Source organism: Gracilinanus agilis, chromosome 1 (genome assembly GCF_016433145.1).
Source record: "Gracilinanus agilis isolate LMUSP501 chromosome 1, AgileGrace, whole genome shotgun sequence".
Lineage (NCBI taxonomy): Eukaryota > Metazoa > Chordata > Mammalia > Didelphimorphia > Didelphidae > Gracilinanus > Gracilinanus agilis.
The window spans coordinates 530265383-530282625 of NC_058130.1; the positions used below are offsets into that span (position 1 = coordinate 530265383).

At 34.6% G+C, this 17243-nt stretch overlaps 1 protein-coding gene across 1 annotated transcript in view; it reads left to right on the forward strand.

The window, feature by feature from the left end:
- The first annotated feature begins 885 nt into the window (after positions 1-885).
- The window catches only part of DSC1 (desmocollin 1), a 35585-nt gene continuing 19227 nt past the window's right edge, over positions 886-17243 (forward strand). Inside the window, exons 1-6 of the mRNA XM_044658037.1 lie at positions 886-951; positions 3798-3882; positions 6990-7192; positions 8383-8502; positions 9791-9946; positions 12713-12854. Of these exons, the coding sequence (XP_044513972.1) occupies positions 886-951; positions 3798-3882; positions 6990-7192; positions 8383-8502; positions 9791-9946; positions 12713-12854 (772 nt within the window). The remainder of the gene's footprint in view (positions 952-3797; positions 3883-6989; positions 7193-8382; positions 8503-9790; positions 9947-12712; positions 12855-17243) is intronic.

Below are 17243 nucleotides of genomic sequence, written 5' to 3' on the forward strand. Positions count from 1 at the left end.
AAAACTGAAGAAAAGAGGGGACCCTCCCCCCAGCTGCTCCCTGACCATTTTTGGCCCAAACTACTGATTTTATGGCTCCTTAGATTCCCTCAGGCCTTTAGGCTAAGGCTGAGGGTGGCATCCTAAGTGGAAAAGAAGGAGACTGGGGGATCCACTTAGAGTTAAACTGCTTCAGACTAGAAGACTTCATGTCTTCCAGAACCACAGTGTTCTATGTGACAAGACAACACCTAAATGCTGAGACAGAGAGATAACAGACTGATGAGAAGGTGATTGCATACCTGTTTATGTCCCTTGATTTGCCAATGGCAATGAGAAGTTGGGGGAAGGGAGCTAATGAGAATAATTCCAACTTGACTTCCCTGCATGATTCCTGTCTCTTCGCCTGAGGCAGGGCAAGTTAATAAGGCCAAGGAGGAGGGGAAGGGGTGGGAGAAGGGATGGGTAATAACTGGCAAGGGACCTCGTACACCATCAATCTGGGGGGAAGGGAGGAGAGGGCTGAGGACCAAGGGAGTTCCCTCCTGCTCCTGCCTATGTAGCAAGTAGCAGAAGAAGTTTTGAAAGCTGCTGCAGGAGGAGCCACTGGCTGGTTTTTGGGGTGACTGTACCCCACCCTCTATCTTTGAGGGAAAACCCTTTGGCAAGAGGGGGTAGACAGAATTGGGAGGGGAAAGAAAGAGAAGGAGAGAAAAGAAAAGTCATTCTCCTGCTCCTCCTCCTTCTGTCCTTCCTCACTTCTCCTTGGACTCTCCACTGGTGCAGAGGAGGCAGCATATCCCCTAGCCAGGGGCCGGCAGTTGGGGACCTGCTTGCCCGCCCGCCTGGCACTGCTTGTCCTGATTCATCAGCCACTGCCTTCCCTGACCATTGGGAGCGATTCTGATGGCACCAACTCCTGGCGGCGCCTTGAGGAGCATCCTCTGCAGGCATCTCCTCTTGTCTCTCCTGGTGAGTAAGAGCAGAGGGATTAGTGAAGGCAGCCAGCTGTGTTAGCAGCCTCCTCCTGCCCCCCCGTCCCGCTGGCCCGGGACGAAGTGAAGACAAGGGGAGGAGAATTATGGACCGCGAGGATTAGCGTACAGAACTCTTCCCCCTTCTAGCCCAGCCTAATCAAGGGGAAACAGGGAAGGAGGGCTGGCCAAAAAAGCAGCCTCCAAGAAGGTCCGCTACTGGGGAATTCCCTGCTCCCCTACCAGCGGAGGTATTTTTTTTTAATCCTGAGAAAATTAGCGTAATGCGATTACTGGCCAGGCACGCGAGAGAACGGTAGCCACTGGCAACAAAGTGTAAAACTGTTAGGATACAAGGGTAGTGGGTTGGGAAAGGCTGCTTTGGCTACTCGTCCCCAAAGGAATCCCGGGGACAGAATCCTTAAGATCAGACCAGAGCGCAGCCCCAGGAAAGCACAGAGAAAGGGCAGCTGAGGGTCCTCTCCCTAGGACAGGTCCCAATCTTTCCTGTGCCATAGGACCCATTTGGAAAGCTGATGAAGCCTGTGGAACTTTTCATAGAAAAATGTTTTTAAGTGCATAAAATACATAGGATTACAAAAGAAGCCAATTGTATTACAATAAAATTATGAGTGAAATTTTTTAAAACCTTTCTGAGTTAAGAATCCCTAATCTATGAATAGAAAGGTAAAAGTCTAAGGGGAAAGTTAGAACTTTAGGTTCTATACAGAGATTTCTCCTGAGAACTTTTCAGTTTAAAAAAAAAATCCAAGTGGAAAATGGAAAGGTTGGGAGGAAATTGTCAAAGGGGACCCTGGTTTATCAAAACTTTACATTCCGTGTGTGTGTGTGTGTGTGTGTGTGTGTGTGTTTATTTATTTATTTATTTTAAGTGCTCCATCTCTCATACCCTAGAGTAAATTTGTTCTTCCACCCCTTTACTCCAAGGCTGTTATGCTAACCAGCCTTTTACATTTTTATGAGGCTAAGACTTTTTCCTAGTCCTTAATCCAACAAAACACAAGGCACAGAGGATGGCCTCCCTGGGTAACACGTTCCCTTGCAAATATATTTGCTTTGCCTTTGCTGGTGGTTCAGTTGACCCACTCTAGCTCTAAGGGTGGCCTAAAAGTGACCTCTGAGGAGGAACATGATCACTTGGGTGATATCAGGAACTGGGATAAATATTGAAGATTTCTATGCCAGGAACACTATAGTCTGCTGTCTCCGTATCTCCTTTCCGTATCTCTTATAGTTCCCATCCCAATATTACCTGTATATAGAGATAAAAGTGGCTTTATCTATGACACACCTGTTTCACTTCCTGACACCTGTTCCCTTCCCTTATATTTCTTGGCCCTGTTTAAACTTGTAGGAATCAATAGTACACACTTCTATCTTCAATGCTCTGAGAAGTGTCTGGGCAGGAAGAAAGGAGAAAAGAGTGGGAGTAAATACAACACACACCTATGCACATACTTGAATATATAAATTGACTAGTGAAACTGAAATTCAATTTTAATTCATTTAAATAAAATATTCATTCCTTAAGGATTTCCTCATTTTTATAAGCAAATAATTTACTAAAATAACTACATTTCATTCAAATTTCTAGCATAGCATAAGTATAGTATTTAATTTATTTCATTGGAGATTGTCAAAAGGGAGTTTTATCTAGTTTCACCTAGCTGATTTTCTAAATAAATTATTTATACAGATTCTCTGCCCCCTCAACACTGCTCCTAAGAATCAAGATCAGGAGGACTTTACTATGTACACAGAAAAGTATTAAACCACTATTTATAAGGTTTCTTTAGAATCATAGGACAAAATTAACCTTAAAAAAATCACATTCCCTGACTTGAGGAAAGAACACAAAAAATGAGAATATTTCCTGTGTCTAAAATTATCCAAAATGGGAGGAATACCAAAATGTGACTTTCTTTCATTCCTCGTTTTGGTCATTTCAGTTTCATTTGGAAGGTTTTCACAAAACCTCAAAGTGATTTAAACTGTTCGTGAGGATTTGTTCTCTTTTCCTAAACAAGCTTAGCCCTGAGAAGAAAAAGTCATTGTTGCAAAAGTGGAAAAGAATCGCTTCCCCAACAGGTTAAAAAAGAATTATGAGAAAGATGACACATTATTCTGTGGGTATTCCAACTTTATTAAAAATTTTTATTTGAAAAATTAAAAAGTTATCCTTGCAAAGTAGCTAACTTATATATAAATATGTCTGTGGTCACACATTTAGAGCAGACCCAAGAGGAAAAAAACAAAAAATAGAACTACTACATAATAAGTAGTAAGCTATGAGCCCCCTGAACTTTATGGAATTTTTTGGGAGTAATTGAATGAAAGAAACAACAAAATAACTTTTCATTTCTTGAATTCCTTTGATGGTTTATCAACTCCTCAGTTTGGAGTTAGGGTAAGAATAAAATTCCCTTTGAATTATCTATAATGAAATAAATTAAATATTATACTTATGCTATGCTAGAAATTAGGGTGAAATATGTGGTTGTTTTTATAAATTATTTGGTTATAAACATGAAGAAATCTTTACAGAATATTTTTATTTAAATGATTAAATGCTGAATTTCAGTTTCACAAATGTTCCCCTTCCTTTTAATTCAGAAGCTCTATAATAACTTTTCTAAGCCTTTCAAGGGAATTGCTATAGGCTCATTCTTATAGATTCTAACTGTGATTATAGCTACTCTCATTATAGTTCTTTCAGAAAGAACTTCAGCCTAAGAAACCAACATTTCTTATGACATATAAATAACATGAAAAATACTATGATGACATGTGATTCCCCTTAACAGATTTTTTTTTTCTTTGTAGGTTCTGTGTTTCTTTTGTGATGCTTGTAAGAAAGTTGCTCTTAAAGTTCCTTCTCATCTTAAGGCTGACACACTTGTAGGCAGAGGTGAGAAAATGTAGTAAGAGTTTTCAAAGTTGTAATTTTCTATATTTTGCTTAAGGCTTTTCTAAGAGCTGGGATGAAGGCCAACCCTATATAAAACTGAGCCTATAATGATGGGTAGGATTGCTTATTTTGTAGTAGTGGTTAGAAACATCTGAAATCCCAGAGTAAGTTTTCTTTCTTTTCATTCAAGAGAAATGAAGAAACAAATATTAGATTTAAAGTAATAGACTTTTATTTCTTCAGAATTTGTGTGACTAAATCCTTTTCATATCAACTCAATTCAAATTCAGGTCAGCGACTCTTTTTAAATACTTTCTAAATTCAATGCACTAAAATTGACTCCAGGTATATAGAGAAGAAATGAAAATGTGTACCTGCCCTCAAGGAGCTTATCTACTTCCAAAGTTCTTAAGTCATGGCTCTTGAAATGATTAGACATTGATAGGAAATACCAAGAATCCAATCTGTGACAACAACAACAATATATTTTAATTAGGGTTTGTGGAAAAAATAAACCAAATCTATCTTCATATAATCCTAATAGCATATGAGTTATTGTTTTCATCACACTAATCACCATTGCCACTGGTTTATGAGGGAGGTGTACCTCATACTTTATATCTAAGATTGATCAGATCATAAATTTAGAATGGGAAGGGGCCTTAGAAGTCACCTTGTCCAAACTTTTCATGTTGTACATGAGCAAACTGAGTTCCAGAGAAGTTAAACAGTTTCCCCAAGGTTATGGAAGAAGTAAAGAACAGAAGCATGATTTGAACCCAGGTCTTCTCACTCTAAATCTAGCACTCTTGTAATATGAGTGACATCTCATCTAGATCCCTCCCTGATCTTCCATCTTTATTTAGAAAGATTTCCCTTAATTCAGAATGTCCCAAAAGTCTTAGTTCTATCTTAAGCTTTAATATCTGCTAATAGCTATATTAGCTTGAACAATCATTTGACCTTTCTGGCTTTCAGTTCTTCATCTGTAAATTGAGTTGGGTAGGATTAAATAATCTTCAAGATACTTTTAAGTTCTAAGTAAAGGATATTCTAAAAATATTCACATGTCCATTGGTTATGTTGCCCAGAGAGTTGGTCTTACCTCAACCCAAGATGAATTTCTTGAGTATTGTTATAGCCATGCCTCCTTTTAGCTGCCTTCCCTCCAAATAAACTCATTATTATGCAGTTTTATTTGTTTTAATAATAAAAATAGTATTTTATTTTAGTGCCCTACAGGTATGACATACTAGGTGGCATATATAATGACTTCAATTGAAGACTATTATAAAAAAGTTTGCAATTTTTAAAAATAATACATTGCAAATTTTTAAATGACACTATGAAAGTTATCATTTATCATATTATTGAGGAAATTAATACCATTTTTTGTAAAATCAACTTTTTCTCATTTTCTCAACTGAACTTTCTACTCTCATTGCTAGGTAAAAAAAAATAAAAAATAAAATAAAGCTACCAAAAGTTGCCTACCAGACTCTCAAAAATGCTACACAATGGCCCGATTTCATTTGAGTTTTGTAGTGGAGAGAGCTGCATCTGCAATCAGCAGATTTGGGTTTAGATACTGACTATTATTTCCTAGAGTTGTATGATCTTGGACAAATCTCAACTTCTCTAGAGCCACAGTTTCCATATATGTAAAATGAAGAGACTGAATTAGAAAACCTTTGAGATTCCTTCCCACTCTACATCTACAAGTTTATTCTCCTGTGAATTTATAATACAGATTATAAGATCCAATGGGTAAATGGTATAAATGCATACAAACTCCCATATTGTAATAAGAAAAGTGAAATTGTAATAGGAAAGTGAATGCTATTAGAAAAAGAGTTGATGCTTTTACCCTCTTTCAAGGACTGCACATTCTATCTTTAGACATGGAGCTATATTTGTATTTGTCACATAGGGGAGGAAATTATCCTATTTAAAGCATAAAGTTTCTGACTATTTAAAAATGTCTTTAAGTATGAAATGTTGAAATCTAAATGAAAATGAAAGAAATTTTCTTTGGAAAAGAATGTACATGAAAAGTAATGAGTGTAGTTAACAAAATTAAGGGAAAAAAATTGTGTGCTCTACTGGGAGCCAGGTAATTTTGTCTTTGTAACCCAAGTGCCTCACACAAGTATTTTGTCCATGGTAGGAGACACTTAATAAATGCTTATTGGTTGGTTGGTGCCAACATCTAATAAATCTTAAAGGTTTTGGGGGCAGCTGGGTAGCTTAGTGGATTGAGAGCCAGGCCTAAAGATGGGAGGTCCTAGGTTCAAATCTGGCCTCAGACACTTACCAGCTGTGTGACCCTGGGCAAGTCACTTGACCCCCATTGCCTACCCTTACCACTCTTCTGCCTTGGAGTACAATACTGTGTATTGGCTCCAAGACAGAAGGTAAGGGTTTAAAAAGAAATCTTAAGGTTTTTTTTTCCAATTCAGCATTTTTATAAATAGATCTCTAGATAGTATCACATAGCTTAATATCAATGGTAAAAGAATGTGATCTGGAAAATTAGAAATTTTAAGGTCAGAAGCAAAATTCAATCTTTTCTTTATCCACATTCATCCTCATTTGTCAAAACAAAACAAAGCTATAGTCTCTAGAGAAAAAGATGATTAAATCATTCTTAGCATAATTTTGATAGTAAAATTAAAGAGAATTAAATGTATTAGGTTTAATTATTATGAAATTGTGACATAAATCAATGCAAGGCATGACCGTTGGTGTCAGCCACATTATTAGAACTGTCTCTTTCACCCTTGAGATTATTTTGTGCAACCTTTGTATTTACTTTCTTGTGTAACTCATTTTATCCTTTTAGTAAAATATACATCTTTGTGGGTAGAGACTTGTTTTTTTTCCATTAGTATTCTTGACTTGCAGCACAGTGTCTTACAGAGAGTAGGCATTTGATAAATTTTTAGGGAATGGAATTGAATCAGTTTGAAAAAGAGATACTCATAACTCAAATATCGTTGGGTTCATCCCTTCCCTTATCATGCTCAAACAAGCAGTTGTCATTCCTGTAAAACATGTTCTCTTTTTGTTTGCGTCTTTCAAATCTCTGTCAAATTTCATCCATGCAGTTAATTTGGAGGAGTGTTTCAAGTCAGCTGACCTCATCATTTCAAGTGATCCTGACTTCAGAATTCTAGAAGATGGTTCAGTATATACAACAAAGAACATTAAATTGTCTTCTGAGAAAAGGATCTTTTCCATTTTGCTCTCAGACTCTCAGAAAAAGGAAGAAAAAAATATAGAGATTTCCCTGTTAGCACCAGAAAAAAAGGTACAATACACAAAAATTTGAAGTGCTTTTGTTTATTGCTCTATTTAAAACAAACATCCCCACTATTGTAGGTCAGGTATAAGGTCAATATGAACATTTTGATTTGTGAATAAATTAATTAAGAAGTCACAGCATGAAAATCACTAGATGAAAAGGATTTATAAACAAGGTTTTTAAAAAAGTAGCATGCCTAGTTCATTTTAAGAACAGTAATTAATATGTGTATGTATACATATTTGAAATATAGGTACATATGAGTACATATATTTGTGTATTTATTGTATGTTGTGTTTTTCTGTGTGTAAACACATAGATATATTATTTTATGGTTTACAAAGTGCTTTCTTAAATTTACTGGGAGTGTGTGTGTGGTACTATGAGAATTACTACCCCTACTTTTCAGATGCAGGCAAGAGATAATACAACTACAATCACATGGTTAATGGGTATATGTCAGGATTTGAACCCAGATCTCCTGACTGCAAGTTTGTGCTCTTTTGATTACACCACATGGCCTGATTTAATTTATAGAAATTCAAATTATGTACTTTTCAGGAACTTATTTTTTGTGTATACCTGTGTGCATATATGTGTGTGTGTAAAGGAAGGCATTCCTAGAGTAAAACTTTTGGCATATGTATCTGTTGATACAGGGCATCCCCAAAATTCAAATTCTCATGTAATTTTAAGCTATTAAAGCATTTAGACATTATTTATATGTACTCACCCACCCTCACACAGCAATCCACTTATCCACACCTACCCTACACACACACATACACACACACAACACACTGGACAGTACCTAGGATTGTAACACTTTTTATTGTAGCATTTTTTTTTATTGTATCAATGAATCATTTGGTTTGTGAATTTCCCATGGCTGTCCAAAATCTCCTTTATGACTGACCACTAAGTTTCTGGATTATCAAGAGTAGGGTTGATCCAGGGAGAGGTTGGGGCCAGACTGGGGTGCTAGGGGCAATTATGGAAGCAGAAAGTGGGAAAGAATTGAAAGTCTTGTTCTGGGCACTTCTTGTGCATTTAGTGACATCTTTCTCTTCTCAAACCAAACATATATTTGCTTTATGCTATATGTACAACTTCCCTAATTTCACTATACATTTATAAGGGTGAAATGAAAATGTTTGTAATATATGGCATTTTATTGTACCTCCTATCGTATTCAGATGCCTATGAAAAGACATTCAAAAGACAAAGGTCTTAAGAGAACCAAAAGAAGATGGGCTCCAATTCCATGTTCAATAATGGAAAACTCTTTAGGTCCATTTCCACAACAAATTCAACAGGTAAAGACACTTGAAGTTTTATTTTACACTAAAGGAGTTAAGTGTTAAACTATATACTGTATTTCTAGCTGTTCCATAATATAATAAATCTGAATTATTATAGTAAAATGAATGAGAAAAGTTATTATCTATGAATGGTTGGATGAATGAAAAAAGCATTAAATAAGCCCTTAGTACTTACTAAACATTATTCTATTATCTGCTGATACAAATTTTTAAAAAATTGAGACAATCCCTTCTCTCAAGGAAATCACATCCTAATTTAGGGAGATAACACATGAAAGAAAATTTATCTTATAAGCTTGATAAAAAAGACCTGGAAATCCTAAGGGCTGCAATGGTGGAATGAATGGCAAGGTCCAGGAGTCCCAAGATTGCCCCATTAGGTTATATGGCAGCACCCTAGGATCTGGAATGTATAGTAGCCAGGTAGGTGATAAGGTGGGGAATACTTCGTTAGGTGATTTTTTTGTTTGGTAGTTTTGGTCGTGTCTGACTCTTTGTGACTCTTTAGAGTTTTCTTGGCAAAGATATTAGAGTGGTTTGCCATTTCATCATCCAGTTTATTTTACAGAGAAACTGAGGCAAACATGGTTAAGTGTTTTGTTTAGGGCCACACAGCTAGTACACGTCTGAGACTAGATTGGAAATCAGGTCTTTCTGAACTCTAGGACCAGTGATCCATCCATTCCACCATCTAGCTGTCCCTAAGGTGATCTTACAGTCATTTTAAAATGGTTGTAAGGTAGCCTGATAATCTTCCATCTTATTTAGCATAAGGACTGGTGAGATAAAAGTACTCAAAAGAATGAGTGATTAGTGAGTAAAGATGTAGATACTTTGGTGTATTATAGGCAGAGCATCATTGATGTGAAACATCAGTTTTCCGGGTCTATCAGGTACCTTGAATGTCTGGGAAGCACTATCAGGGAGTGGAAAAACCAGAAATCTGGGAGTCAGGCGAGGTGGGCTCTAGTCCTTTAATATATAATCTTGGGCAAAATACTTCATCTCCTGACATTAGTTTCCTAATATGTAAAATGAGTTGGGGGACAAGTGAACAAGATCATGTCTATGGGGTCCACTGGGAGCTCTAAGTTCTGTGATTCTGTGTTCCTTAAATATACACAAAAACAGGTAATTGGGGAAGGTTTGGAACAGAGTGAGAAAGCATATAAGAGAAGGAAAGGAGTGGTCAGAAATAGCCCAAGATTCTATGATATTTGAACATTAAACTTTATATTACAACCCTTATCTTATATAATTGTTTGTTTTTTTAACTTTCTAGATCCAGTCTGATTCTGCACAAAACTATACCATCTACTATTCTATAAGTGGACCTGGAGTAGACAAGGAGCCATTCAATTTGTTCTACATAGATAGAGACAGAGGGGATATCTTTTGTACACGCGCTGTAGACCGGGAGACATATGACAGTTTTCAGGTAGTATCTGGAAATGGTTATATAGAAATATGTGCTATTTTATTACTTTAGCACTTAACATTTAGAATAGTAACATTTAAACTTCTTTATTTTTACTATTTAATAACTCACATCATAGATCAGACAAGGATCAAATATTTGTTTTACTCCCTTAAATATATTTAGTGGGAAAATATAGACAAACTATTCTTATAGATGAAGAATGGAGAGGAGAAAGCATCTTCCTGCTTCATGGTCATTATTTAAATACTAAATGACTACTCTGAGCCTATACCGATATTAGTTTTGAAATACATTAAAAACTTGTTTTCTAATAAAGAAAAGTTCCTAAGAAATATTTCCAAAACAAATTAATCCAGAATAATTTCATTTTTGTTTAAGTAATGAGTTGCCAATAGTAGTCATAATGTTTGAATAAAGTTTGTATTTCAATCATTTCAGTTAAATCAAAAAAATTGTAGGTCATATGATTTAATAAAAATATCTGACCAATATCACATAGTTTTTCTGAGGATGGAATGATGGAATGAAACACAAAATTCTATAAGCTTCCTAAGGTCATATCTTGTCCCAAGAAAATGCCAAACTATATAGTATCCTGCTAGATTTTGCTCCCCCTACTTCTCCCATTTTTACCTCTAGAGTGGTAGAAAGCACAAGAGAAATATAAATAATTTGAACTGGTTTTTAAATATTTACCTATATATTAATGTGTATGTATATAATAAGTATATGAATTCAAATTGTTGAAGGACCATGTTTTTTCTGCTAGGAAAAATAATATCAAAATATAAGAAAGATATCCTTTTAAATAGTCCTATTAAATAAAAATTATATACTTGGTGATGTTAAATTCTGTTGAACTTTTAAACCATTAAGCTCCTCTAATTAGTGTTCCCTTAGAAGAAGAGATCAATGGAACTAACAAAAATTCTAGTGATTGTTTTCCTTGAAAATGTGTATGAGATTGCAGAATGTGGTTGACACTGACAGGTAAAAGGAAAAGAATGATAGCTCTGAGATTTGAATAGCTATTTAAAAAGAGGGTAGATGATAAAAGGATTTGGATTGTTAACTACTTCTTAAAATACAAGAATAATGTTTATTCAGGGCTAGAGTATACCTAATAAGGATTGATTTAAAAAATGAATTTGCCTGGAGTGTTGAACAATCAACTCAAAAGAGATTTAAAATAAAAAAAGGATGGAGAAAATTCTATATTTACAAATGTATGTCTAGAAAATAGCTATAATGTGAGAAAAATGGGGGTAAAGATGTTCAGTAATCTATAAATGACTAAAGACATTTAAGAAGTCATTAATAAAATAACTAATTCAGATATCTAAATACAAAAGCACGAACTATTGGTAACAAGCAAGGTGAAACAGAAAGACTGAGTCAAAAACTTAGTGACCTGCCATCCATAACTTGAATATATAGTGCTAGAAAGGTAAGTCTCATTCAAAAGAATGAGAGGAAGTAGTGGAAGAATAACAATATATTAGGAAGTTATACTCATAGGATTCAATTCAGGGACCATATAGGGCATCATAGTGGAAGACATTGAGGTCAAGATTAATGGAAGGAGAAAATGGAAATATTGTCCCGTGGGAAACCTACAGATTACTTGGACAGAAGATGGATATACATACATACATATATATATGTATATGTATATGGAGAGAGAGAGAGAGAGAGAGAGAGAGAGAGAGAGAGAGAGAGAGAGATCTACACTATATGCAACATATCAAGAGCTTGCTACTGAGAAGTGGTATAGTAAAGAAGAACTTCCATTATCTGGACATCTGGTATTGCTCTCTCTTCCATAGGAAGAATATTTAGTAATTTATTAGCTTGACATAATGATAATTTAATTCTTCAAAAGATGGACTAAGCAACTAGGAAAACGGTTAGTCTGAACCTGTTTTGGACCAAAAAAGAAATCTACAGCTGCTGGTATAGAAATGATAGTAATTTTGGAGTGAAATGTTTATTACATTTTAGAATTTATGGTAGCCAGGAAAGCCAGGCATAAACTAATCCAGATTTTAGAGAACAGATTTAATAGCAATTTGAAAACATTTATTAAATTCCTACTATATGCCAGATACTGTGTTAAGTGCTAGGGATACAAGGAAAGGCAAAAATTTTCCCAGCTCTCAAAGAACTTACAATCAAATGGAGGTAGGTGGAAGAATGCAAATAACCAGGTCCAAAGAAGATACGTACGAGATAAATTGACAATCTTACAGTGAAGGCGCTAGCATTGAAGTGAATTGGGAAATGCTTCTTGGAGCAGATGGATTTTTAGATTATGGAATTTTAGGTGAGATTTGGGGGAAGGCAGAGAAGTTAGAGAGGGAGATGAACAGGGAGAGAATTCCATTTAGAGTAGTGGACTGCTAGGGAAAATGTAGGTAGTCAGGGGTAGAATGTTTTGTGAGTGGAATGGTAAAAGGAAAGGATAGATAAGATCTCTTGGCTTAAAATTCTGTGGGAGAAGCAAGTTCAGAAGGGGTGGAAAGCCCTCATAAATAAAATTCTGAAAACATATAGATTTTAAAAAAAGAGGGGTCATCCAAAGAGGTCAATGGAATGCATCTTGGTTATAATACTAATTCTTGGGTTTTTATGGATTTAGTGTTATGCCACAATTAAAAGAAATTCATGTTTTCTTAATTCTCATTCATTAAATTTGACTACATGTATTTTACTTATACAAAATAGTTTATATTTCATAAAGGAATTTCTTGGTGAATATCTTAGATAACTGGTTATGCAACAACACCAGATGGTTACTCAACAGATCTGCCACTTCCTCTTCTGATCAAAGTTGAAGATGACAATGATAATCCCCCAGTTTTTGAAAATATTGTTACGTTTACTGTGATTGAAAATTGCAGAGTAGGTAAGTGCATAATTGTAATAAAAGTATTATAATGAGTATTACGTTTTATATGTGTTATTAGTATTTTAAGTTATTGATTTTTTTCACTAATTCATTTTATGCTGGTGGTTTGGGGGTAATCATAATTTTAAATTGTTACTAAAATATTGTGAATTTCTTAAAAGCTAATATTCAAGATTAAACCATCCCTAAAAAATTTAGGTGATATTAATGGAATATGATTGCAATGTTTTGTTAATATATATAATAAGTAATATATATAGTTATAACTATAGTTATTGATTTTATTTAACCAAAATCTCTTAAACTAGAGGTATTATAAATTTGTTCTTATCTGAACTAAGTGTACAATCTACAACTACCTCAGTGTAAAAGACTCACCTCAGGCAGTTAAGTCAAGGATTATGATGTAGCCTAAAAAATGAGAAAGAGAATTTTTCCACCAAAAAGGACAGTAGAGATGATCAAGAAACATATGAATGATTCAAACACTAATTTGTTTCCTTTTTAGCTCTTCCTAGTTGAATACAAATTCTTTAAAGAAAAAAAATCAGTTTTTAAAAAAATCTCAATATCCCAGAGACAAATACTTTTCAAGTAGTTGAAATGTGGTAAATGAGTTAATAGTGAATGAATGAAATGAGTCACAATAACCAGAAACAGGCATGATAATTTGTTTCCCTTCACATATTCAATAAATATTTATTGAATGGTAGTCTTTGTAGATCAGAACTAGTTGAATGACAATTGAATTTCCATTTTTTGATAGGAAAAGGATAAGATACTTTGGTTAAGTATATTTTCAAATATTGTCCCTGTTCAATATGCTCATTTGGTACTTACTAAAATTATTTTGTAATATTTTCTCTAGTTATATGACTAATCAGCACATACCTCCATAAAAGTGCTACTCAGGTGTCTCCTGGTATAGATGTGATCCCCAAATCCTGATGGGTTTGTTAAAAAAATACAAACTTTAGTTGATTCTTCTAAGGTGAAAGGACTTTAAATATAGTCTCTATAATAGATTGTAGCTCCTCTCTAAGAATAATTCTAGGTCAGTGTTGGTGAAGTGTTGGCATGTGTGCTGAGGGACTGGGGGATGGAGTTGGTGCTCAAGCGCCATCTCCTATAAGATGTCTTTTCTGCTTTTTCTTTTGACATATTTTTATATTTATTTAAAATAACTGTGTTTCTAGTTCCTTCCTCAAGTGGAATGGAAACTCCTTGAGCACAGAGACTGCTTTCATTTCTGTTTGTTTAAGCCAGTGCTTACCTTAGCACAGTGTCTGTATCTAATGAATGCTTATTGAACTGAACTGATTTTTCCTGGTCTTCTTTACTTTTTGCTTCATATTATTTTAATTGGTGATCTCATCAAATCCCATATAGGGCTTAATTTTCATCTCTGCACATGATTCTTCTGAGCTCCAGTCCTATATCACCAACTGAGTTTTGCATATTTTGAACTTGTAGGCACTCAATATATCCCAAACAGAATTTGTTCTTTAATCAAAAATTTTCCCTTTTCTGAACTTTCATATTATTCTTGAGGGTACCACCATCCTTTAAGTCATTCAAGTTTACAACTTCAGAATCACTTTCAACTACCCACTTTAGGGTAGAGTCAAGATGGTGCCTCAGAAGCAGCAGAAGCCAAGTTCTCTGTGACTAGCCTTCCATACCAATCAACGACCCACTCTTACTCATCTTACATTTGGAATATTTTACCATTTCTGTCTTCCTAGCAAATCTTATATGTCTTCTCTCTAGGCACTTAAGTCCTACACTGGTTCAGTATATTTGAATTATAGCAATAGCTTTCCCATTGTTCTTCTTACCTAAAGTCTTTCCTCATTCCAGTCCATTCAGCTGTCAAAGTGAGTTTTTGATCATGTCACTTTCTTTCTCATTAAACTCCAGTGGTTTCCTATTACTCCCAGGACCAGATATAGTCTTGTGTTTGACCTGTAATGCTCTTTCACTATTGGGACCATTCCTACCCTTTCAGTATTCTTATACTTTATTCTTCACTACATGCATTATGATCCAGCTACATTTACTGTTTCTCACACAAAACACTCCATTTCTGTGCCTTCCAAATGAATGCCTCCTATGTTTGGAATGTTCTGCCTACTTACCTCTATTTTTAGTTTTGTTGATTTTTTCAAGCCTTAGCTCATATTCTACCTTCTGTAGGAAGTCTTTCTTAGTGCTTTAACCTCTGCATTTACTTTCCATCTACATTGTATGCATCTTATATGTACTGAATTATTTGCCTGTTCTCTCCCACATTTGATTATAAGTTCTGAGGGCAAAGATTTTTTTGTCTCCTTTTTTGTAACCCCAATATGTGTACAGTGCTTGACATAAAAAAGTGAACAATTAATGCTAGTTATTGACTAATTTTATACACACACACATTTTTCCCTTGCTATAATAAAACCAGAAGATCTGATGAGATTATTATCAAATTAAAGGACAACCCACAGGTTCTCCTTGGAATTGCTACTTAAAGGAGTTAGGTGACTTGGTTTCTTTTTTCTTTTCTTTGTAACTTGGTTTCATTAAGCACCAAGAAAAATAATTTCATGGGACATTTAGTCATCTCAGAAGTGCTAAGAAAGATGACCACCATGTAATAAAGTACAACTTAAGTGTCAACCTATGTTGTAGAAAATAAAGCAGATATATTCTATTAAAAACTCAACAAGATCTTCTAATTCATCAGACTATACTTTGAGAGTTGTTGACTTCATTGAAGGGAGGGTTCAGGTGGAGATGACTAACAATATGTAACAAAATATGACCCCAAGGTGGTAGGCTTTTGAGTATCTACAATCTCGTATATCTGGAGTACTTTAAGAATATAGTTGGAAGGCACTGGGTATGATAAACAGAGAACAATATCAAAAATTTTAAAAAGTCAGATTAATTGCATTGTGACAGAACAGACACAACTTGCAAATATATAAAAGTCTTTCCTGAATCAGCTGTCTACCATTAGGCCATTAACAAATTGGAGTAGAATTAAAAACCAGCATTAAATTTTTAAAAAACACCCTCTATATAAATTATATCAGCTCCATTTTGACACCTTTAGATACACTATTGATTAAAAATGAGAAATGGATTAAAGTTAAGACACCATTTTGGCTATCACCATTTCTTTGAAAAAGGTAATCAATATAAAATAGGCACCACAATGGTAAGGGCAAGACTGCTCAGAAACAACCCCAGTCAGCAATTGCTTTTTCTTTTTAAATGAAGACACATGGAAGCAAGAAGAAGCATTAAATTAGAGTATAAACTCATTTGAAGAACATTATGGAGGATGTAAAAGCTTACTAATATGAAACAGTCACAAGCTATGAAGAAGGAAAAGAAAATTTAGCATGAGGCACAATTAAACTGAATCTTCCCAAGAGCAGTTGTAGCATAAACTGGAAGACCTCATAGATTTAAAATAAAACAAGTTTCCTAGAATTTTATGATAATTTATTATAATTTTTAATGACAGTAGAACTTTAGCACTTAGGTACAATGTGAAAGTGGAAATGACATAGAAAAAGATAGGAAGAACAGTTAAAACAGGTGTACAAGAAACTTAAACTGCAGCAAATGACCTTTGAAAACATATAAAGAGAGGAAGATAACAAGAATGGAAAAAGTATAGAAATTCCAAAAATGATAAACAAAAGACATCATTGATTATTTACTGTTTCAAGTGCCTGTTTCTCACTGCCATAAAATATTTTCAAGCTAATCGATACTAGTACCTTGATTATCTCTGATTATATGTTTATACATGCATATACATACTTGTAAAACAGGCAAGCTTTTAAAAATTAGTTTTCATAGCTGACAACTTCTTCACAATACCATAAGTGACTAAAAGATGAATAGAATGGAGGATCCCATTGTAGACCCAAAGACTCAGTGTTGGGAAGGACATTATTATTTATTTTTCTTGTTTATTAAAGAAGTATTTGATTTAGTAGAGCAAAAATCCATCCTAAAATTTTCCTTTGAAGAACATGTATTCCATGAATATGTTAAAATGATGGTTGGTTCAGGAAAATTTGGTTCAATAATTCTCTGTTAGTGTCAAGTGAGGCATAAAATAATGACACAGATAGCCACCAAATGTAATCATTACTGTCATGCATATATTGTGAATAATTTTAAAATAAGAGATGATGGTGTCTTCCAGACACTCCTATTTGCAGCTGAAATTGTATTGGTTGTATCATGACTCAAGATAATATAGTATATCCTAAATGAGATCCATAACTTTTCAAAATATTTGATCATCCAAAAAAGGAAAACCAAAGTAGATCAATGATATTAATTCTAATCATTCCTTTCTTTTGTATATGAAGTAGAACA